Here is a 17,501-nt window from a genome sequence, read left to right on the forward strand (position 1 = left end):
TCGTTGTATTAATTCACTGAGTGATTGAAATAAACCAGCATATCAGTGGAATAATTTCCGTGTCGCTTAAATTACCATTACATTTGTCCTGCTTCGGCCACCGTAAGCTACGTCATACGTAAATACTGTTGGTTAGTTCAGAGCTAAGCTAGCTGCAGTAGCGTAGGTAACATGGCTTTTACGCTATATTCTCTCATTCAAGCAGCGATCCTCTGTGTTAATGCTGTGGCTGTACTGCACGAAGAAAGATTTTTAAGTAAAAGTAAGTGACTGCAGCTACAAATACCATGTTATTTACTCGGAAATGTCATTCGGAACTGCTATTGCTAACTAGCTAACAACTACAACTAGCATCTAGAGGAATTATATAAATGAAAAAAAGCATATGAATACGATTTCTATTAGTGGAGAGTGATCTGTTGAAAATGTTATTTCGCCATCAAATTGGGAGATTTCAGTGTGTCACCACGATTTTCAACGCTGTATTGTTTCCTCTGACTAAAAACACAATTTATAAAGAGCATCAATGTACGTGTAGAATAATTGTAATCACTGAATTAACAAGAAGAGATGAATGTCTCTTCACTAATATAAATATTTAGTTTGTGACCGAGCAGTAAAATAAGTGAATTTTGGAATGAATTATTTTGTCATGTGACAACTGCAATTTCGCTTTTTGGCTTATTCTAGACCCATTAAAGTTGGGCACAGTGTTTATTACACTAACAAAACTTAATGAAACACCTGTGTGCTTAGTTGGCTGGGGAGTGGACCAAAGTATCGGTGGTTTTGGTGATGAACCAGGCATCAAAGTGCAGCTGATGAACCTAATCCGCTCTGTGAGGACAGTGATGAGAGGTGAGGGTCCCTTTCACTGCAAAAGTCTAGTTCACTGTAATTTCATTCTGAGTTAGGAGGCTCTATTTGTGCAAAATGAATGTAACCATGCCACTCTTTGTTGACTAAACATTTGACAAAACGTTTCCCTGTGTAAAAACTGTTCTTATGTCATGTTACTCACTGTTTGTTTTTTGTTTTTTTATGTCGGCCATGTAATAATGTAATGATAGACAATAAAACAGACAAGAAGCAAACATCAGCATTCATGACCATCAAACTAAAGCGAGAGCAACAAGTCAAAAGAAGTACAGTTTGAAGTCATGAAAATAACTAAGACACAAACAGATGTTTTGTTAGAAGTTAAGTCAAAGGGCTTTGTAATATGCACCCAACCTCACATTCCAATATACCGAATGTCATTTCATTTTATGATAACAAAATATATTGTGGCATAGCATATTTTCTGTAAAACCAATTCATAAATTAGCAAAATTTCTCTTTACATTTTTAACTATTGTTAACAATTAAATAATAGAAGGTATTTACTCATATATGATTATATTTATGTTTGTGCAAATTTTCAGTTAAGCATTTAAACAAGTATAAAATTATGACTAAAACATGAAAAGGTTGGCATAAAACACTTTCAGCCTTAGTTTTTAACAAAATAAGTGCAGGCCTAAAATGCACCAATAACACACTGTCTGTCATGCACTTGCTCTGTTCTGTCTGTCATAACTCATGCATACATATGGACTTTTGTCATTGTTCTCAAGTTTAACCCTCTCCATCATACTTGTTCCTCATTGAGGTGTGCAGACACTTGTTTTTCCAAACTACTTGGAGGAACATAATGAACATAGTTTTAGAACAAATAAAAATATATTTGACACATCCAGAGTGTACCCCACCTTTGTCTAGTGGTAACTGGGTTAGGCTCCAGTACCCCCACAACCCTCATGAGGACTGAACAGTTCGGAAAACGGATGGATGGATGGAACCATATATTGAGTAACACATGAACCTGACATCACATGACAAGCCTCTATCTGTGTTTGTGCCTCTGCAGTGCCTTTGATCGGAGTGAATTCAGTCTGCATTGTGCTGCTGCTTTTGTTTGGATGAAGAGGAGTGAAGTTCGGGAACACAAATCTGCTGTCCGGAGAATGTCTCCATTACCTCAGGAAAACAAGAAAAACATTTTGTCTCTTTAACACACAGATCGCGCCACTTTAAAGTGGGACATTTGTTTTAGCCTTTTTTCTACAGCCATTAACTTAAAATGAACAATTGCAAACCCTCTGTCCCTTTAAAAGTTCAATAAATGGTTAATAGTTTACACTTAATTTGCTTCTTGATTGAAAGTTTTTCCAGTTACCCTCTGATGAATCAACAATGTGAAATATTGGTCATGTCACTGTGTGGGTAGCTGTAAATTGAGTGTAAAAACTGAAGGATATAAATTAAGTCTAAGATATGTGGTATGTTGTCGGAATGTTGAACAATAAAGAGTTGATAAATTTTGGCACATTGTGTACGTCATTGAGTGAAATAGGCGAAGGCGTTTGGTTTGTCCCTCAGCTGATGCCGTAGTGTGAGGACGCGCAGTCACATTCTTTCATAGTTTGTTTCCTTCTTGAAATACACACATACTATAAAGTATTGCACGGCATTAATGTATCTGTAGGTGTAAATATCTTTAATAAAACGCAAATATTAAGCAATAACGATGGGGAGTGTACAGAGTTGTGTTATGGGGTCGCTGTGCTTTTGCGCCGTATATTTACTGTATGGTCATATTTACTGTTCCTATCGTTTGTTAAAAACAAATGTGCTCAGTAGTGACAGACTTCCGAGTTTCGCCTATCTTTTCATTAAATATTTAACCAAAGCCCTGTGTCGGACACCAGGAACCATTTACAACACAAGTAAGACTGAAGTTATTTACACGGTGCTAAACTGCAGGTGAGTTTTTAAGACTTCAGGTGTTTCAGACCTATGGTGTTTGTGTGTGGGTTTGAGCTCATGTGTTTGGGTTGAAGGCTGGACCATCACCTGCTGAGGAGCTTCTGCAGAGCTGCTGGATATGGTTGGGATTATCCGGACAGTGAATACAGAGACACCCCTCTGTGTTTCCCAGAGAGCCTGTTTCTCAGGCCTATGTTAATGCTCCTGACTGATGGAAACTTCAGGTTAAGTCCAGCAGGTAGGACAGAACTATTAAGACTCTTTTGGCTCCAGACATTTTTCTCAGTCTTTTAACTTTATACTTTGACATTTCTCGTCGGTGGAGTCTCTGGAGGACATTTGGATAAACAAGACAATCAGGCCATCTCTTCTTTAGAACATATCCAATGTGTTATGTATACAAGAAAAGAACCATATGCAGTGCTGGATTTAGGTACAAGCTAAATAAGCTACAGCCCAGGGCATCATGATCTGCAGGGACCTTAAAAAATTTTACTCAATGTGTTGTCTTAAATAAAATAAAAAAATTGCAAATGAACCCATAAAGATCCACACATCCACTGACGAGTAAAACCACCTACTGATCTAAAATGTTTAATAACTTCTGATCCACTAATCTTATCAATACATGTAAATAATTGGTTTAAAATACAGTTTGTCATCTTTTCATGGTCATCAGATATGACCCATTTGGACGTTCAGAGGCTCTGTAGTTACCGTGGAAACACCATCATCTTCTACAACATTGATTCACCAGTAAAACCTGTGGAGTTTGATAAATGACAGCGGATGGAGACACTTGTTTTATGTTTAATTAATGATACCTTTGATGGAAAAAGTCATTTTATCTTCAGGTTTCTCTGTTTCTGATACAATAACCCTCAACTTTAATCTGAGGTTTTTCTGAAAATCTACACGATCAGTAAATTTAATATGGGAAAATTCCTTGTTTTCACTGAAAAAATGCAGAATTCAGAGGATGATATGATAATAAAAGGTTAAATAAAGAGAAAAAAACATTTGGGAACGGCCACGAAAGTACCACTGGGTCTTTATGGGTTAATTATCAGTAATTGCATTGACCACGTTGCTGAATTATGGGTGATGTGTAATATTTAGTATCAATGTTCTTTGTGTGAGTAGCCTATAGATGATTCATTGAATTATAATGTATGTAATTGTGTTTAACCTCACGGATGAACTGAGGCACTTCCATGATTATGTCAAGCAGAATAATCCTGGAAAAGAACAAATTCAGTTCAGAGATCTGTATCAAATCATCTTCATTTACATTGTCAAAATTCATTTAGTTTTACTTAATGAGGAAGCAATACTATTTCTGTGTCTGATGACAACATATTGTTCACTAGAAAAATAATTTTCACCGCTAAGGAGAATAAAAAATGAACTGAGAGCAACTATGTCTCAAGAAAAATTGTCTACACTTCTTATCATGTGCATAAAAAGTGATAAGTTCTATAGTATATATAGTGATGACATAATCAAAGATTTTGCTTTAGTGAAATCAAGAAAGAAAAATGTCTCGAGTTGTAATTTAGAGGATTCTCTAATATAATTTTTGCGATTTTACAACATGATCTTTATTATTGAATATTATTAATAAAAATTAAAAGGCAATATATTTTAAAGCTTTCTGAGACCAGCTGGTGTCATTTCAAAGGGGTGGGGGCCTCAGAGCTTCACCAATTCTAGTTCTGGCCCTGCATACATGTCATAGATCCATTCATTGAGCCTTAATCCATACTCTTAGGATGTGGATTCTTGTTTCTATCATTTCTTGTTTTAACCCTCAAACACCTAAACAGCAGCCAATGACCAATGATGATCAGAAATGATTAATAATGTTTGAACCACTAATCCTCTCAATACAGCGAAATAATTCAGGTAAAATGCAGTTTCTCAGCTTTTCATCGTCGTCAGATATGACCCATTTCGGACATTCAGAGGTTTCATAGTGAACATGGAAACAACATGATCTTCTGTGACATTGACTCACCAATAAAACCCATATCATTTGACTAATAACAGTGGTTAAAAATGCTTGTTTTCACCAATTCCAAAATTAATTTGGAATTTGACACAAAAATAGATGTCAAGGGTTAAAGTTATTTGTAGTGCAGTGTCTGAAATGTGGTTTCAGTGTCGGTGCTGTCAGTTCTGTGACCATGTTCGCTTTTCTAGGTCTAGTTCGAGTGCGTCAGACCTTAAAAACCCTGCAGCCAGTTGATGAGTTGACGAAGGGCCTGTTCACGCTGCAGGTCAGAATCCTGAACTACCGTCACGTTGATGCAGGCGTGGAGGTGGACATCTGTCTGTCCGCCTCTTCTCGATGCAGCAGCTTAGTGTGGGAGAGTGTCCTGACGCTGATGTCCAAAAACAAGCTCAAAGCCAGCAGGTGTTCCCCCGTCTATGAACATAAAAGTGAGTGGTGTTTCTGGTTAAAATGCTGTCGCCATTTACTGTCATGTTGAAGTGTCTTTGTAGCCAATTTACCTGCTGTTACCTTGTTTTGACAGATGAAGCAGATGAAACAGATGATGTGAAGCAAGTAGAGCTCAGAGTTCCCAGAGTTACCTGCATGCAGAACGCCTTGTCCTCTTCTGAATACTCTCCCTTTCAGCTCTTCTCCCTCCCGGCCAGACTCTTTGGCTACAGGTCGAAGATGCCACCAACTCTCTGGATGTTGTCAGTCTGCTTTGCTGAAATAGAGAAACACAAAGGTGACTCATTTCACATTAATCATCATCTCTGTAAATTTGCCCCAGTGTGCCACATGTGTCATTTTCAGTTGTTGTCTCTTAACCAAATGTAAAGTTAACCATTAAGGCAATAAAACAGCAACTTTAATTTGTTTAATGACACAGTGTCATGAATGGGAACGTATAAAAGATGCATGTACGTGCTGCATATTTAGGTATTGAAACTAAATGTAAAACATGTGGTGCCAGGCACAACTAACCCCGCCCCTCACATGTATTCTGGCTTATTTTGGCATTGATCCAGCTGATGTCATCATGTCTATTCGTGTGCTGATGTCAGCATAGACAAATTTCACTCATTATAAGTAAATGGGGGGGGGGCGTAAATTCATAAAAAAATTTGAGCTTTGACCTACTTTTCCCAAAATGTAGTCACATCTATTCTTGGTCACTGGTAATCTATAAACCCAATTTGTTATGAATTCAACCAATAGTTTTGCTGCTAAAGTGTTAACAAACAAACAAACCGAACCAAAAAAAATACCCCTTGCCTCCCCCTGGGGTGGGGTGGGGGGGGGTAATAAGTAACAATAAGTAAGTAAACAATAAGTAACAAGTATCTCAGTTATTTGGTGAGTGTTATTAAAGTATCAAAGTTCAGTTCAGAGTCTTATACACATTCTGACTCAGCGCCAGAAGGCAAAAGAGGGCAGACAATGCAAGTGTGCAGCAGTGACGCATGGCAACACATTTGATTCATTTCAAGCCAGGTTTTGAGATACCTAACAATGTCTTAGTGGCGTATTTGTTTTAAAAATAATCCACAACTATCCTCTCATTGTGAAGGCTGTCTGATTAAAATGATTACTTATCAGTCAGTACGTATATCATTTGTCAGCTATTCTTATCAGAACTTCTCCTTGTGTTGTGTTATCAGGGGTTAAAGTCATCACAGCTCCAGTCAGTGTCACCGCCCAGTTTACGGAGCCTGTGTTGGCGTCAGGCAAAGTGGACATCAGGTTTTGGGACAGAACTGAACCGGGGAATCCATCCTCTGCTCAAGGCCTCAGCTTCCGCATGCAGCAACATGGAGGCAACAAAAGGCATGTGGTCGGGCTGATTTCAAAGCCTTATAAGATTTGAGGCTATACTGCTGAGAAAAATGTGGAATGTTTCTCTTTTGCACTGGGTGGTGTATTGTATAGTTAATTGTGACCCCACTTTCAATTCAATGAAATCTTATTTGCAGAGCCGAATATCACAAGGTCTCTTCACATGGCTTTACAGAATTTGTTGAATTGATAAAAAAAACGCAATGAAAATAAGCAAACAGTCAAATAATTACTTTTATTAAATCATTAGTCTTAGCTGCTTATTAAAATGTTGTAAATCTTTATTTCTAATATAGAATCTAATCTATTTTCATAAGATTATGTGTTAATGCCTTGGCCACTCGTTAGAAGTGCAGATACATGTCACTGCCAGTGGCTATGTTAGAAAAATAATAATGAATGACGTTTTTACTTCAGTTTTTTTTACCGTTATCTTCATTCTCAAGATAAAATTGGGGTCTGTGCATCAAATTTGGCCTTTGGCAATGGCGTCAACGTGATTACCCTGCCCAAGCCTCCAGATCTTCTTCATTTTTGGTATTTAGGTGCAACTTGGTAAGCTCTTTGCTAAATTTTTTTGGATGTCAACCTTGATCTTCATTTTCTAAGTTAAATTGGGGTTTAAGCATTAAATTTGGATGGCAACATTAACCTAAGTTTTTCAGATGTTTCAGGGTCAATGCATGATCATTGGGGGGGAGAGAAGGCACTAGCACAGATGAGGAGACGGGATAGTGATACTGGTAAGGGGTCAACAGGGGTATAGGTGCAGGGCAGGCCTCATTGTCAAAAGCGGCGACTGAAGGGTCATTAAAAGATGTGTCCAAAGTGCATTTCTTTTATGAAATGTTCATCGTTAACAAGATGTCACAAATTTGGCACAAATGCTCAATTTGACTTATGGATGAACTAAAATGACTTTGGTAGCCAAAGGTCAAGGTCCATTGTTATGAATGTGATGTTTGAGGAACATCTTGGGGGGGATTTCTTTTTCCCTAAATAGACATAAATGCTTACGTGGAAACGAGAATGAAATAATTAGATCTTGGCGGCCAAAGGTTAAAGGCCAAAGTCCAGGTCAAAACACATTTCTGGACATAAATATTAGAAACTGATGGAACAGTCTGAAAATTATGACCCATGGATAGAGGATGCATCTGTTTGAGGAAAAGGTTCTTGTTTAAAAATGACAACGATGAGGTTTTTTTTTCTAACTGCCTGAAATTATTAATCTAAATAAAAGGAAACAATTTGATATTTGATTTTGAACAAGAGTAACTAACTCAAGGTAACTTAACTAAAAACTAATAAATTCAAAGTCAGACAGGATAAGCAGAATATTAAAGTGCTAAGAAAAAATTTGAGTGTGTTGCAAACTTGCAAAATGGTCAATTCAACAGGAAAACAGGATATTCAAGCCTACTCTAGTGAGGTAAGATAAGTGAAAATCTGGGGGTCTGATTAATTACTCATATAAAATGTTTGACAGCCAATATTAAGAGCTCTCTAACCTGGAAAAAGAAGATGAAATTCTGATTTCTGATGTGTTTGCTGCTTGTGAAGGAAGCACACAGATCTTTTATCTAACAAGTGCTACAACAACAGGGTTCCCACTCGTCCTGGAAAACCTGGAAAATGATTAACCAATTTTTCAGTCATGGAAAATATATGGAGAATGAGAAAAAAGCTCAAATGTACTGGAAATGAGTTATCCTGGAAAATTATTTATCCTCCCCCTACCTTGTGACCTTATGTGCCTAAACTGAGATGAAACAAAGGAAATTGTTTTTCATTGATTTATTGAAAATGTACAAATATTTTTAGAGGAAGGGCAGGAGAGAAAGTAAGAGAGAAGAGAAAGTTGAGTTGGGAATTGTCCAGTTGAACATTGTAACTCCAGTTTGTCATGCTAATGAAGTGCTACGCTATAATCTATGGGTGTGTTTGCATTATTCTATGATACATTTGTCATAATTATTTTTCATAGATAAATTCTAGCCATAGACTGCACATCAAATGTCTGAGTTATACCAAAACATCTGGATAAATGCAAGGTACAACTGTAGAAAAGAACACTTCTAAAGAATGAGGGGGAATGGATTAGTGTATGACATGATAACTTGTCTCTGTAGCAGCTGAAAATGTCCTGGAAAATAATTTCAGGGAAGGAGTGGGAACGCTGCACAATCTAAAAGTACTCTGTGATGAGTTAAAGTATAAATAATACAGAGATTGAAAGGGTAAATGAAATCAAATTCCTTGGAATAACTATACACAAGGAGTTAAGTGAGAAGACACACTTAAACCACATTAAGGTTAAAATATCAAAATCATTAGGAATTATTTCTAAAGTCAAAGAATTCTTGAACCCATCTCCCTTCTATCTGCCGTATGGCTCTGTAATTCTCCCCTATATGATATTGAGGTGTGGGGGAATACTTACAAAACTAATACAAATCCAGTCACCGTTATTCAGAAAAGGCCAATACCAATGATCAGTCAAGTGTCCTACAGGGATCACACTCATTAGTTTTTATCAGGTTAAAAGCTTTAAAGTTTAGTGACTTAGTCCACTTTAAAACAGCACAATTTATGTTCAAAATGAAAAGTAATCAGTTCATATTCAGAGCTTGTTTAAAATGCAGGAAAGTGTTTCTAATTTCAAAGGAAGTCATGTGTTCAAAAAACCTTCTGGTAGAACAAATGTGAAGACATTTAGTCTGTGTGTTGGAGTAAATGTTTGGAACAAGTTAAATCCTGAATTAAAAGACTGTACAGCGTTATTAAGTTTAAAATTATGTTTAAAAGAAATGTCATGAAAATATATGAAGAATATAAATGTTAATTTTTCCACTACTCCAACTATTGAATTGTTTTGATTTTTGTTGTTGATATTGTTACTAAGCAAAAGGTATTGGTAGCTATTTGATTTCATTTTAAGGTATTGGTAGCTATTTGATTTCATCTTGTGATATGAATAGGGGGGTCAGCAGAATAAGCTTAGGCTTCAACCTATTCCTTTGCACTCTTTTGTTTTTAAACATCATATCTTGCACAAATGTATAATGCTTGAAATTTCTGAATGTCTGAATAAACTTACTACATCAAAGTCCCCCTTGTAAACATTTACTCAATTAAAAATACATACATTTCAGCATCAGAATACATTCAGATATTAAAACTAAAATGCACCTTTCATATTTATGTGTAAACTGATCAGTATCACAGCTGTTCACTCTGTATTTAATGCTGTCATTGCTGCTCATCTTCAGAACTCTTTGCTGTAGACGTTTCATGGATCTGCTGTACATGAGCATTTTGTCTGAGGCTATATGTACTGATCGACATATACCAGGCCAATGCAGTTACCATCCGTGCAGAGAATGAAGACTTTTTAATATTTGATCCCTCTGATATTCCTGTTTGTGGCTTTCATGTATGTGAAAGTCTGTCCTGCTGTATTATTTATTGGAACACATTCAGTGCATGGGACTGAGAGAAGTGGCTTTTCATGCCTCCCTGCACCAGTGTAGCGTTTGAGCATTTGGGCATGGTGTCTTCTGTACTAGACTAGAATGATAATCTCCATATCAGAGGGAAAACCTTCTTTTTTATATATCAAAAACCTAATGATCAAGTTTACAAAGAATGAGTTTTTATAAAATTTTTTGATTAATTGCATTTTTTAATTTGGACAGTCATCACAACTGGATGTAGAGGGAACACATTTATTTAAGTTTATTATGGGCTGGGTGATGTATGGATCTCCAACAATGAAACAAAAAAAATACTGTGGACATGAATAACATTAGTTTTTAAACATTTTTGCTATTTGCATTTGATATTATATGTTCAAGGTGTGAAGGTACTCTTACATCACCCTGACGTAAAAATATAGAGTGAATACACTAAACATCTACTAGTTTATTTGACCTCTATAATCAAAATCAGAATCATGTTTATAGTAAATAAACAGGGTTCACATTACTTGGAATTTGCTTCATTGGTTTGGTATATACATAGAACAGTGTAAGAAACATGCAGTAAGAAATAAAATTAAAATAAAATGAAATACAATAAAATAAACAAGTAAGATGGAGTTGTAATGAACTATAAAATTTTGCAAAATACACAATACATACAGTGTGAACTTTATTTAACCAGGAAGGATTCAATGAGATTAAAAAAGCAGCTGCACTGTTAACCAGGTTACAGAAAGGGTAGCAATCAGACATGCATATACACAGACAACATATAAAATAAAAATACAAGGCAAGTGTATGATAATAAATGCAAAAAAGATGTTTAAGTATTTATATAAATTAGGTTCCAGTCTTAAAACATGGACAGCCAAAAGTATCCATGTAATTTAAAATCTCTTTAAAGGCATCCATTGAGACCAGAATAAAACAACATTTTAACATTTCGTTAACTAAAATGTGAATGTACTGTATGTTGCATTCCAGTAAATGACAGCCCAGATATTGTCTAAGCTTTATAATAAAAATATAAACTGTTTTCTTTTATCACAGTTCTCTAATTTCCCAAATGTATCAAAATATTGCACTGTTGTCAAAATAATCCATAAATGCAAAGTTGAACAACCAAATAATAACAAATTTACAACCGCAGAGAAATTATTTTGTGGTAAAAATATAAATGAATACTCATATAGACTAATCAGTCCTAAATGAGAAAATGCAATGTTGCAGTCACTCTAATTAAAACTATATATAACTACTTGTGCATTGACCCATGGGGCTCCACAGGGTCTAGATGTGGTACTTTTTATGCTGTTGTGTATTCGTGCATGCTGTACCGCATTTCTCCAGCAGTCACCGCCAAAGCATTCTGGCCATAGAAATGTGATTGTAAGGCTGTTGTATTCCAAAATTACTATTATCTCCCAAAATATTGGTCCTATCAACTTGTCGTTTTCGCTAGTCTGTTCCTTGACCAAGAATACATACGTATGCCAAACTGCAGCAGTCAGCTCCAAATGGATTTTGTGTGAATCCCCGGACACACACATATGCACGCACAAAGAGGCTACTTGGCTTTTATGATATAGATAATTTGCTGAAAAATGAGCACGTTTTCAGCAAATTTCATTGATTATTTCCCACGAATTTTACCAATCATAACAAGCCCCTGGAAAAACAGCCATAAGTCATCAAAGTCACATGTCTTTAGTTGCAAAGAAGCCAAGTTGCATGTTTTTATTTTGTCATGGGTACTAAGAAGAGTAAAAGGTTTGTGTGTGTTTTCTTCTCCATTCCTCTGTAATGTCTTACAGTTTTGTTCTTACTGTTTGGACTGTGAGTTTGAGGTATGTGGAATAAAACATCCTGAGCCTCTTCACAATCAGAGCAGGATATTTTTATTCCCATACAGAACAACTTGCCCTCAATTGAAAAAGGAAAAAAAATCACAGCTATTTTTGCAGCAATGTCACTGTACAGAAGAACCTGTAAACATCCCAGCATGCACCATAATTTTACAGAAAACAAACCAAAGACACACCTGCACTGTTGTGGAAGGACTGACTAAATAGGCTGTGACACCTGTATTTAAAGTGCTTTTTTTTTTTTTTAACTTTGTGGTTGAAATGACTACTTAGACAGCTACCGACCCCTGACCTAGAAGAAAACAACCAGTATTCCCAGTGTGATTTCAATCAGCGGAACATCCCGTGACTTCCTCCCTTGCACAGCCTGCATGCAGCTGGAGTTTATAAGATCAAGGGAGGGGGAGTTAGTGAAGAGTCTGGTCACCGACGGAGGAGAAATCAGTTCCAGCAGCTGTTCTGCAGAAACACGACGGGTCATCACACCTCTGCCATGTGATTTTTATTAAAGAAATTCGGGGAAGGCTTCGACTGGGAAGGACTAAGGTAAAAACATTTTGGATTATAGATAGAATGCTTATTTATGATTCAGAAAAGGATGTTTAAAACAATTATAACGATGAAGAAAATCAACATTGGACCATTTTATTTAAGATGACAATGCAAAAAAAAATACCCTAAAGACCTGATGAAAATGTTTATTGCAATAATATTTATCACTATATAAAGTCATGATGTCATTAGCACCTGAATTTGATTTGTTGTAATACTTTTGTCCACATAATGTAGACATTTTTTACTTCTTTACATGTCTCAATATTAAACCTCAGGTGTTAAACTCTACAAAAGACCTCACTGTTTAACCTCAACCTCTATGTTTTATTTATTTTTTTGCTTTACAAATGAGTGATTTACAGTGAGAAAATGTAAAGTTAGTGCAATCAGAGCCACAGATTTTAATGTAAAGAAGTGTTTTTTCCTATAAGTAACAGAAATCACCTGACTGTCTAATATCCCTCGTCTTGCTGGTGTAAGTTTCCCCTGACATAGATGAAACTGTCGCTGTGGTTGTAGTCACTGCTGAGACAAAAGCCGCCACCAGCCGAGTGTAAGCCAAAGCAGTAATGCAACAACGGTGTTTTTAATCGTATCTATTTTTCATCTATTGTTGCTAAGCTGGAGAGGCCGCCTGAACATGGACGTCGCTGTTATTATTCATTTATAGAGTCCTGATTCTGTCATGCATATAACTCAGTGAAGTGTAACAAGGTCAGTCTGTTAAGCTCCTGTACGGAGTGCTCTGAATATAATATGTAGAGCTGTAAAATTAGCCTTTTACTCGTGTATTTAATGTCAGTGTCTTTACAGTTAATATTTCATCAGCCTCACTAAATATAAAACATTATCTTCTCATATATACTACTGCGCTCCGTCTGATGGGAATTTTGTACAGTAAGATGAACCTACAACCCATCTGATATGGTGCCTCAGCTGTGTTTTACAGTGTTATACTCATGCACCTCATCTGAAAAACTGATGTTTCTGTCCATTCATGGAAGTAAAGTGGGTTTTTTTAGAGACACTCACTCTTTCTTAGGTTAGAGCACTTCATTTGGGTTCATCTGTTTCTTTCCTCAAAGAGCTGATCCTCGGGGAATTGGAGTTATTTTTACTTCTTTTAAAAGTACCAGCTTCATTTATTTATTCACTGAGGCCAATACTAAATGACAGCATGTTGTTTCATACCATCTGCTGATGTTCGTCTTACTATTACCTACCCCAGCAGATAGATAGATAGATAGATAGATAGATAGATAGATAGATAGATAGATAGATAGATAGATAGATAGATAGATAGATAGATAGATAGATAGATAGATAGATAGATAGATTTATTTCGAAAATGCAAAGTTACAAAATAAAACAAAACAAAGAAAATTAAGACAAAAACAAAATAACATTTAAATGAACAGAATCTATCTTCAAGTATGTGCAAGTCTGAATTTTGCACAGTTGAAAAAGAGTAGGAAGAAGTATAAACTTATTTAATCCTACCCCTCAAGAGCTTTTACACTTTTATCTCTAACTTAACCCTTTCATGCACAGTGGTCACTCCAGTGGACAGTTCTTCTCCAGCTGTTCTCTTGTATATTCATGGGTTTAGTTGTTTTAGTTCCATATCAGCCACCACAGTGGACACTAATGCATCATCTCATAAACTGCAATTCATACCATTACTGTAACTTTGCTGTGGTTGATTGGTTCTTGAGTGGAAATCAATTGTTAATTGTTATTTTTTGCATATTATCTCCATGAAGTGAATAATAACTAGTGTTAGAATATGTTAAAATGTGAGAAAACATCAGATTAGCTGCATTAAACATGGTTTCATTTCATTGTTTTCATTTCACTTTATCATATTGGGTTTTAAATACATGTTTCTTTGCTTCAAGAATAAAATTCATGGTGTAGCTGAGTGGACATTTTTGTAAATCTATGAAAAAAACCCTCAATCTCATTGTTTTTTTCATGCCTAAGGAGGAATAAAAACACTCCAAAAAAAAACAAAAAAAACCTCAACTATAAGGTTCTCATAATTCATGCATGAAAGGGTTAATACAACAATCAAACAATACATAGAGATAATGAACAACTATACAGAGCATCTAGAAGTAAAAATGATTAAATTAAAACCGTATCCTGCTCCATAGACAAAAATGATGCAATATTTTATTAAAAATTATTGAAGTAAATATTGGCTCTGAAGGCTGCGAAGCCTCTGTACAAATGCTTTATTTATTACACAAAAACAACAAAGGTGGTGTATAAATGTGAGGTAACTGTATTTCGCCAACTATTTCATGTAACTTCTACTTTTATTTGTGTTAAAATGTTGGGAGTAAAAGTAAAAGGTTGTAAAATCAAAAATAAATAAATAAATACTCAAACTGGGAGAAGGATATAGGCACAAATATTACTGATGATCAGTGGTTAAGCATACTTCAAAGAATCCACTCCACTTGTATTTGTGCAAGGCATAGTCTTATTCAGTTTAAACACATTGACTTCACATGTCTAAAGTTAAGTTATCCAAAATTTATCCAAGAGTTAATCCTATCTAACTGCATTCTGGTCTTCAATATTTGAAGCGTATTCAGCAATTTCAGGTCTGACCATTGACCCCTGCCCTTATTTCGGACTTTTTGGCGTACCGTTAGAAGATCTCCCTCTACAAAGGCCACAATTAAATAGTATAGCCTACTCCTCCCTTTTAGCACAGTGACTCATTCTTTTAAATTGGAAGAATGACAAACCTCCCTCCTTTGGCAGATGGATATGTGATGTCATTTTTTTCCTTAAAATAGAAAAGATTAGATACTAATTGAATGGATCAATGGGAATGTTGAATGTGGTATGGAAAACTTTTATTTCTTATGTAGAACAGCTGACAATGCACCTTGACTTTGGTTAATGTATGCTGTGTACATAGTGATTGGGTAATTACATAGTGGAACCTTTTAATTTGTTTTTTTTATTTTATTTTATTTATTTATTTATTTATTTATATATTGGCGTCTTATACCTCTCTTATATGTCTCAGTGTTTGTTTTACTTTTTGTTTGTTTGAAAGACTGAATATGAATAAAAATACATTGATCAAAATAATAATAATAATAATAATAATAATAATAATAATAATAATAATAATGATGATGATAATAATACTCAAGTAAAGTACAAATGCCTGAAAATTCTGTCACCAAAGTAATCAAGTAAATTAATACTGCATGTGTCTCCACTATTTCTTCAGCAAAGGAAGCTTCATGAAGAGACAGGGAAAGTGTGACAGTGCCAGCATCCCCCTCTCCTCCCCAACAGGGAGCAGCAGTGTCCAGGTCTACCATGAATACCAACAGGTGGCCTTTAAGATGTTTTCTGAGAACGGCCACACCCCAGAGACCAGTTCTCAGACCAGGACTGCAGGTCTGCACCAGGTCTCTGTGCCGGACCTTATCCCCAACAGCCCAGACCAGAGACACAGCCTGAAAGACGAGAGTTTTCACAAGAACTCCATGTGGATCATGGATTCGAGCAGCCAGGCCTATTCAGGACCCGAGGACAACTCCACAGACCCACATGAGACCCTGACGGAGACCTCCACCCTGACCTTTGTGGATGCACACATCATGGAAGAGAACCACAGCCTCCACGGCGTCGGGATGGTTTATCTCAAGGAATTTGTGTTGATAGATGATGATGATGATGGAGACATGTCGCTGAGGGAGAAAACGGTCACAGATTTGTCCGTCATGGATGGGAAAGCAGCGGAGCTGGTCTGTGGGAGGCTGCTGTCCACCTCCAGTGGGTCGCTGTCACAGTCTAAGGACGAGACTCCAGCTGCTGAGGCTCCTCCTCCTGAGGAAGTTCAGACTCCAAACACACAGAAACACTGCTGTTTCTGCTCTATTCTATGACCCAGTGCAGAGCAGGTCTGAGTCCTGGATCAGGACCACGGGGCTAGAACCTGGATCCAGAATGAAGCCAATGTGGAAGTATCTTAACCCTTTCATGCATGAATTATTAAAGTATTTTTGATAAAAATCATAAATATTTGCTTTTTGATAAAGCATATCCAATTGGATTTCTTCAATATCTTATTTCTTTAGCATAATACACTGCTATTCATCGTAGTGGATTCCATTCAACCAGTTTAATATATAATGGTGGTCATAAACACATCTATAAAGCTCCTTCCACAAAGAGAACACATCACTGCTTTAAGACAACATATTAGTCAAAGTCCAAAAAAGTCAGTCAGCTATGTTGTCAGTTTTGCCATTTGTACATAGCATACAGAAAACTGAAATGACAAAACTCTAAGGCCCCATGGTGCTAAATGAACATAGTAGAAAAATAGAAAACAAATAGAATGCAACATAACTATAAATATAGAGTATAACTATAAGCAGCAGGGGGTTAAGGAGACAATAAATGGACAATAAAGGTCCAACAGTGAAGTTAAACAGATTGAGTTATTGGTGATAGATTAGTTATTTAGTTAAAATGACAGATGCAATATGTGCAATATTAATTAAGTGTAAAATGTAACTGTCATGAATCAGATTATATTTCTGGGAAATGTCAATCACTGAAACAAAATGACAAAAACCATAAGGATTAAACTGTGAACAAACTATTCCCAAAAGGCGCGGATTGGCAGCCACGCTTCCGTCAGTCTGCCCCAGGACAGCTGTGGCTACAAATGTAGTTTACCACCACCAGAGGGAGAATGTGAGAGCGAATGAATAATGGATTCACTGTATGCGCTTTGAGTATGCGTTCATAGAAAAGCCCTATATAAATCTAAACCATTATTATTATTATTATTATTATTATTATTATTATTATTATTATTATTATTATTATTATTATCATTATTATTATTATTATTAAGGCTTGAATTATCCCACAGTGGGGAAATCCAAGTGTCACAGCAGCATTTACAGTAAAGTC

General features: G+C 36.1%; 3 protein-coding genes across 4 annotated transcripts; all 3 read left to right on the forward strand.

Annotated features, from left to right (window-relative positions):
- Positions 1-108: 108 nt before the first annotated feature.
- LOC115426174 (immediate early response 3-interacting protein 1) lies at positions 109-2,365 on the forward strand. Its single transcript, XM_030144173.1, has 3 exons — positions 109-262; positions 757-858; positions 1,910-2,365. The coding sequence occupies exons 1-3, from the start codon at positions 172-174 to the stop codon at positions 1,963-1,965; spliced, it is 249 nt and encodes an 82-aa protein (XP_030000033.1). The 5' UTR covers positions 109-171; the 3' UTR covers positions 1,966-2,365.
- A 115-nt stretch (positions 2,366-2,480) lies between these two features.
- On the forward strand, positions 2,481-8,069 carry LOC115426173 (uncharacterized). Its single transcript, XM_030144172.1, has 5 exons — positions 2,481-2,805; positions 2,883-3,046; positions 5,011-5,250; positions 5,346-5,549; positions 6,466-8,069. The coding sequence occupies exons 1-5, from the start codon at positions 2,570-2,572 to the stop codon at positions 6,669-6,671; spliced, it is 1,050 nt and encodes a 349-aa protein (XP_030000032.1). The 5' UTR covers positions 2,481-2,569; the 3' UTR covers positions 6,672-8,069.
- A 4,346-nt stretch (positions 8,070-12,415) lies between these two features.
- LOC115425921 (paralemmin-2) lies at positions 12,416-16,787 on the forward strand. 2 transcript variants are annotated; one of them, XM_030143792.1, is made up of 2 exons: positions 12,416-12,533; positions 15,799-16,787. In XM_030143792.1, the coding sequence occupies exon 2, from the start codon at positions 15,812-15,814 to the stop codon at positions 16,460-16,462; it is 651 nt and encodes a 216-aa protein (XP_029999652.1). In that variant the 5' UTR covers positions 12,416-12,533; positions 15,799-15,811; the 3' UTR covers positions 16,463-16,787. The 2 variants fall into 2 exon arrangements, with proteins under 2 accessions (XP_029999652.1, XP_029999653.1); XM_030143793.1 differs by having other exon boundaries at positions 15,867-16,787.
- The last annotated feature ends 714 nt before the right edge of the window (positions 16,788-17,501 follow it).

The sequence above is a fragment of the Sphaeramia orbicularis genome, chromosome 9 (genome assembly GCF_902148855.1).
Source record: "Sphaeramia orbicularis chromosome 9, fSphaOr1.1, whole genome shotgun sequence".
Taxonomy (NCBI): Eukaryota; Metazoa; Chordata; class Actinopteri; order Kurtiformes; family Apogonidae; genus Sphaeramia; species Sphaeramia orbicularis.

What these genes read in the sequence shown, in the direction of transcription:
- LOC115426174 (XM_030144173.1), top strand. Translation starts at nt 172, where the DNA reads ATGGCTTTTACGCTATATTCTCTCATTCAAGCAGCGATCCTCTGTGTT. An exon ending in AGAAAGATTTTTAAGTAAAA is followed by an intron (nt 263 to 756) that starts GTAAGTGACTGC and finishes CTGTGTGCTTAG; the next exon opens with TTGGCTGGGGAGTGGACCAA. An exon ending in TGTGAGGACAGTGATGAGAG is followed by an intron (nt 859 to 1,909) that starts GTGAGGGTCCCT and finishes GTGCCTCTGCAG; the next exon opens with TGCCTTTGATCGGAGTGAAT.
- LOC115426173 (XM_030144172.1), top strand. Translation starts at nt 2,570, where the DNA reads ATGGGGAGTGTACAGAGTTGTGTTATGGGGTCGCTGTGCTTTTGCGCC. An exon ending in TACACGGTGCTAAACTGCAG is followed by an intron (nt 2,806 to 2,882) that starts GTGAGTTTTTAA and finishes TTTGGGTTGAAG; the next exon opens with GCTGGACCATCACCTGCTGA. An exon ending in CCCCGTCTATGAACATAAAA is followed by an intron (nt 5,251 to 5,345) that starts GTGAGTGGTGTT and finishes TTGTTTTGACAG; the next exon opens with ATGAAGCAGATGAAACAGAT.
- LOC115425921 (XM_030143792.1), top strand. Translation starts at nt 15,812, where the DNA reads ATGAAGAGACAGGGAAAGTGTGACAGTGCCAGCATCCCCCTCTCCTCC.